This window comes from Petaurus breviceps, unplaced genomic scaffold (assembly GCF_028583685.1).
Source record: "Petaurus breviceps papuanus isolate PSGF00001 unplaced genomic scaffold, PetGlider_PUasm1.0 103, whole genome shotgun sequence".
NCBI lineage: Eukaryota > Metazoa > Chordata > Mammalia > Diprotodontia > Petauridae > Petaurus > Petaurus breviceps.
Window position 1 is genome coordinate 4,570,398 of NW_027185588.1, and position 6,261 is coordinate 4,576,658.

Sequence of the window (6,261 nt, forward strand, 5' to 3'; positions counted from 1 at the left end):
ATCATAGCTAAGTAATGGAGAATTCTCAAGAGAGATGACAGGAAAAAAACAAAACTAAAGTAAATGCTTATTGGTTGGGGAACGACTAAGCCAACTGTGGCACATGAACATAATTTGATATTACTGTACCATAAAAAATAATGCATATGGGGGCGGCCAGGTAGCACAGCAAGTAAGAGCACCGGCTCCAGTGTTGAGAAGACCTGGAGATCGAATCCCGGGCTCAGACACTCAGCACCACACCCAGAAATAACTGGCCGTGTAACCTTGAGCAAGTTACTTAACCCCAATTGCTAAAAAAAATAATAATAATAATGCATATGAAAAGTCCAGAGAAAAACGGAAGATATATTACTTGATGCAGAGTAAAGTAAGCAAAACCAGGAAAATAGGGCAACAATATAAATGGAAAGGAAAAAATGAAACTCAGTGCTATGAAAGTATAATGACTAAGTTTGGCCATGGTTGGGTGGGGGGGATAAGTTAAGAAATTATACCTGGGTTCCCTCTTCTCAGGAATGGAGTACAATGGCTGAGGAATAAATATCCTTTTGTTATAAGGGATAACCCAATGGGTAGAGGAGAGGAGAGGAACATATTTGGGAATGAAGGGGATTATCAGTTATTAAGTATTTCTTACTGTGCCATGGTGCTGAACACTGGGGCTATAAAGAAAGGGAAAAACAGAGTGCTTGCCTTCAAGGAGCTCACAGTCTAATGGAATATGAAAACAATAGATGTCAATAAATTAAGAGAGAAAATTTTAAAAATTTAAACATAGATCTGAATGAAAAAAGATAGGCTACACACTTCTCTTCTTAGGCCCTGAGCCATTTCCCACCCACCTTCATGGTACTTCTTGAGTTTCCAGTAAATCCGGTAGTTTCTGCTTTGCAGTTCTCTGATCTTATCTTTAACCCATTTGTCATCAGGGTTGCCACAGATGACGTTGCTCTTCCTCCGAAACTCAAAGCTGAAATAAAATGAGTTGCTAGTTAGCATGGGAGGTTTTAGGGATGGGGACCAGGGGTATAGAACCAGATCACTTGGAATCTTGAGTTTGAGAGGCAAGGTGATGAAGGGTCTGGGGTTCTAGAGACCCAAGGGACAGGTGCTGGGAATTAGTACTCTGGGGATCAGTAAGCAAGGGGGTAGGGACTTGGAGAACCAGCAACTGGGAAATAGACTGCTGTGGGCTTAGAGTCAAAGACACAAAGTAACCAAAGGGTTAAGGACCTAAAGATTTGAGGAACCAGGGAAACCAGGGATCAGGGTCAGGGAAATTGGAGGCTAAAGGTCTGGAAGATAAGAAGACCTGGCTTAGAGTCAAAGACACAAAGTAACCAAAGGGTTAAGGACCTAAAGATTTGAGGAACCAGGGAAACCAGCTATCAGGGTCAGGGAAATTGGAGGCTAAAGGTCTGGAAGATAAGAAGACCTGGCTTAGAGTCAAAAACACAAAGTAACCAAAGGGTTAAGGACCTAAAGATTTGAGGAACCAGGGAAACCAGGGATCAGGGTCAGGGAAATTGGAGGCTAAAGGTCTGACATAAGAAGAACAAGACCTGGCAATCTGGAGACTGAAAGATTTGAGGCCAAAAGGATCAGAATTTAAGGAACTAGGGGCTGGGCCTAGGAAGTCTGGGGGCTTAGGAGTCTGGAGTCCAAGGATAGGAAAACAAAAGTGGGGGAGGGTGACATGGCAGAGTGTCAAGGGGCTGCATGTCAAGGACCAGTGACTGGCACCTGAATGTCTAGAAGGAGAGGTCCAGCGTATCTAGTGATCAAAATCTGAGGGGATTTGATTTGATTGAGGAGAATAAGCCCATAAGTCTCCCAGAGAGGGATCTAGCCTCCAACAAGGAACCAGGGAGGAAAAGGGCTATTCTGAGTCTAGGATAAAGGTGGGCATGGTAGGGAATGGAAGGAAATCTTACTATAGCATTGAAACAAGCTAAAGTTTCTTCTTGTCAGTCCCTCCCTCCCAACTCCAAGAAGAAAAATAAATGTGTAAGAAGGTCTGTGTATTAAGTGAGTGAACTACAGAACTACTAGTTCTGATACATCAATCAGTTACTAAGTGTTAAGTGTGCTAGTCACTGTGCTAAGTGCTTGGGACACAAAAAAAAAGGCAGAAACTGCCCCTGCCCTCAAGGACCTCCCAGTCTAATGGGCAGGGGAGGGGACAACGAGTGTCTATAAGTACACTCTCTAATGCAGAGGTGGCTTTACTCAGCTTTGGACTAAGGGGGCAGGAGGGTCGATTTCATCAGCCCATGGTTCTCTCCCCTAACTTTGGCTGGCTGGTCTATGCCCAACCCACAAATCTAGGAGCTTTAGTGGCTGGTCCTTCCCCAGACCCTTGGATTATACTGGAGCAGACACCAGCTTAGGCAGCCTTAGGCCCCTGGCTGGGCTTCTCTCCTCCTCCCTTTCTTACTCCAAATCCCTTTGTGTTGTCCTAGAACTGGGTGGGCAGGTTTAGAGTCATGGAGTCAATCCAAGAGAGAAGAACTCTTAAAGATCACTGATTCCATTCCCCACATTAGACAGGTAAGAAAAAAGGCCCAGAGAAAGGAAGGAAATTTCTGAAGGTCACACAGTCAACAGGGCACTCACATGACAGCTCGCAGATTACAGCTCCCATTCACCTCTTGGATCCGGTATTGCCTGATGTGCCGTAAGAGGGCAGGCTTCTTGTGCTTAGTATAGTTCAAACAGCAGTCTTCATAGGCGCCTGTCGGTAACATGGCCCCCCAGGGACCATTGGTTAGAACCATGGAACCAGAGTGTCAGAATGAGAAGAAATAGCTAGTTGCATGCATTCATTTTACAGATAGGGAAACTGAGTCCCTGAGGAGGAAAGGGACTTGCCCAGGTTCACACAGTTAGTGGAACCCTTCCATGTTGAAGTCTATGATCCTATGATCTAGTTGGTCTAAGGGGGAGTGGTAGATACTTCATCTTCAAGCCAGAATACAAAGGTCAGGGTCAAGACCACCTCATTCCTTCAGCCTTGTCTTCCAGACCTGATTCTGGACTAAGGGGAGTAGAAATATAGGTAAGAATAAGGGAGTTGTCCCTCAAGTCACCATCTCCTACTACTAGTAATGGGATACTGGCAGGGGCCAGGGGTTTAGGGGGCAGGATGAAAGTATTGCCCAGCAGCACTCCTTCAGCTCTTTGTAAGAAAAGGCCTGAAACTCAGATATCTAAACTTCCAGCCAGGGGCAGGGAAGGGTGGAATTTGGGCAGCAGTTAAGTGAAGAAAAAGAATTTCCTCCAGGAGGCCCAAATCAAGTCCTTCCGGTTCCTCTATAAAACCAGGACACTTGGTCTCCAGGAAAGAACCCTGGCTTAGAGTTGGAAAACTTGAGTTCTAATCCCAGCTCTTCCACTGTCAAGGAACATACAGCCCAGCCTCAGTTTCCTCATCTGTCAAATGAAAAGGTTGGACTAAGGAACATCTAGGGTCTCTTCTAGGTGTGGTATTCTGGTCTATGTCCTGTTTTCTAAGGTCTTAAGTCATAGGACCATGGCACAGTAGATAGGGTTTTGGACCTGGAATCAGGAAGACCTAAATTCAAATCTAGCCTCAGACACTTACTAGCTGTGTGACCCTGGGCAAGTCACTTAACTTATGTCTGCCTCAGTTTCTTTGACTATGATATGGGAATAATCATAGCACCTACCTCCCAAGGTTGTTGTGTCAAATGAGACAATATACGTAAAGCACTTTGCATTTCTTAAAGCACCATATGAACGCTAGCTATTATTGTCTGGAACTTAAAGATACCATCTCATCCAAAGGCTTTTGGCCTTGGAGGCCACAGATGCCAGATTTTTAGGAGAATTTGGATGGGGAGAAATTAGATCCTTATTTTCAGTAACCTCTAACAAATGTAACATTCCCTTCAATTGTGTAAAAACAGGATTATGAGAAGGGCTTTACCAGATTTCCAAAGGGTCTATGAGACCCTCTGAACTCATCTAACTAACCCATTTTACAGATGAAGAAATTGAGACCCAGAAATAGAAGGTAACACTGCAAATTAATTTCAAAGAGGATTTGAACCCAGGGTCTCTGACTCCAGAACTCATGGTCTTTTGCCCTATACAGAACTGCCTCTTCGATGATCTCAAGTGTTGGTGGCTATTTTTCCTCCTCTGTATGAACCCGGCCTCCCCATCAGACTGATTTCCCGGAGGAGTAGACTCTACCAGCCTCATGACCTCTGGGCAGGAGGCCTATAAATGTTCTATAGCAATAATAATGAACTCTTGTCTCCACTCCAAGACAATGAAGAGTATTTTGAGTTCAGAGACCGTTCCCTCCTCCTTTCAGGAGGATCAAAGGTATTGAAAGTTATTCTCTGGGTTCTTGTATAATCAGCAGCTCAACTGGGTGATAAGGCTTGGCAGGGAGGGAGAATGGGGGACACTGGGCCTGATAAGAAGCCCCTGTCACTACCCTGATCAAAGGCCAAGGGAAGAAGCAGCCAAGGATCCAGGATCTCCTCAGCCCTGTCCCCTAAACCAGGGCTTTTCTGTCCTACATGAAGGTCCTGAGACCCCATGTGTAAAATGGAAATTCAATCCCTGGATCTGAGGAAATATTGAAAAAGGGAATTAGGTTGGCAGCTACCTTCTGAGCTGCACCAGTCACCCCTCCTGCCTCTCAGGATCTCATTGGATAAACTACCCTTAGGATCATGAGAGCTGGAAGGATCCTCAAGTCTATGGAACTGGGGAAACTGAAGCCCAATGAAGTTAAAGGGACTTGCTCAAGGTGACCAGAGGCAGTCACAGAATATCAAAGCTAGAAGGTACCTTAGATATCTCCTGGTCTAAACACCACCACCTCAAGCTCTGCAGATGAGGAAACTGAGGTCCAGAGAGAGAATGTGCCTCAATTCACCTAAGTAGTAAGTAGCGGATCCAGGATTCAAAATTTCCCTCTTCCTACTCCAAATCCAAAACCCTCACCCACCAGGCAGCTTCTCCACAACCCCTGACTATATATTAGCCCTGGATTGCACACTTTTCATTTAGTCTCCCACTGGAGAGGCTCCCCCAATGGCCAAGAATCACTGGGTTATAGGTGAATGGCTGGTGAGAACTGGAAAGCATGTTAGAAATCAGCTAATAGTGTTGGGTTCAAAGCTGGAAAGTTTTTTTTTACAGATAAAGAAACTGAGAGTTTAGATGATCCACTCAAGGTTAAACTTGGGTCTTCTGGCTCCATTTGAATAAATATTTATTGATCACTGACTCTGTGCCTAGCATTGTGCTAGATGCTAGGGATACAAGGATTAAAGCACTGACTATGTACCCAGCATTGTGCTAGATGCTAGAGATGCAGAGATTTTTTTTTAAACCACTTCCTGACCTCAAGAAGCTTACATGCTTCTGGGGGGGGGGGGAATAACTAGACATAGCAAATTGAACACAAAATAAATACAGTACTATCCGCTCCACTCTACTGCCACTCTAACCCCTCATTTTACAGATGGGGAAGTAGATGAAGAAAGGATTTGCTTTGTCTTTCCCCAGTGGGGAAGATAGAGAAAATAAATATTAGTTAAAAGTTACATTAAAAAAAGAGAAGGGATTTGTGAAAGCTAAACCCCAAGTCAGAGGGGAAACTGGGCCTAGAACCCAGGTCTCCTGACTTGAGAGGCAGTGTGGTCCAAAAGAAAGCCCCTCCCTGGCTTTGGAGTTGAGGAGAATGGGTTCGAAGCCTGTTTCTGTCATTTATTAGCAGAGCCACTTTGGGTAAGTCCTTTAACTGCTCCATGTCTCTGCTTCCTCACCTGCAAAATAAAGGCATTGAACTAAGGGGTTCCTGGGGTCCCTTCCACTTCTTGGCTACAGCTTCCCAGCATCCCCTCATTCTTTTGTTTGCCCCAAAGCCCAGAGTCCATTTAGCTGAAGAAGGATGAGATGGGATGAAAGTCTTTTGAGGGTGTAGAAGGGGGTGGGGGAGAGAAGGGAAGGGAAGGAAGGATTGAGAGGTATCCCCCAGTGAACAAATTGTACCAAATAACCTAGGGTGGTACAGAGTCCAAAGCTATGGGGTAATTAGGGTGGGGTAAAAATAGGGAGAGGCTTCCAAGGGGAGGTGGCTGAGTTTTGATCAGCTAGACAGGGAAAAAGCAGAGGGAAGGGATAAAAAGAAGGCAACAGGATCTAGCTGGGGGAAGGTGCAAAGGGGCTTGATGTCAGGGGAAAAGCTTGCAAACTATTGCAGAGGTCCGAATG

The 6,261-nt window shown here is 45.1% G+C and overlaps 2 protein-coding genes across 4 annotated transcripts in view; one reads left to right on the plus strand and one right to left on the minus strand.

The window, feature by feature from the left end:
* Positions 1 to 6,261, minus strand: part of CCL25 (C-C motif chemokine ligand 25) — an 18,198-nt gene that overhangs the window by 10,600 nt on the left and 1,337 nt on the right. For all 3 annotated transcript variants that reach the window (XM_069100086.1, XM_069100153.1, XM_069100016.1), the window contains exons 3-4: positions 2,620 to 2,737; positions 846 to 973 (exon numbers count right to left, since the gene is read on the minus strand). In XM_069100086.1, coding sequence (XP_068956187.1) covers positions 846 to 973; positions 2,620 to 2,737 — 246 coding nt within the window. The remainder of the gene's footprint in view (positions 1 to 845; positions 974 to 2,619; positions 2,738 to 6,261) is intronic.
* The window catches only part of TIMM44 (translocase of inner mitochondrial membrane 44), a 207,252-nt gene that overhangs the window by 6,209 nt on the left and 194,782 nt on the right, over positions 1 to 6,261 (plus strand). The gene's annotated exons all lie outside the window — the stretch shown is intronic.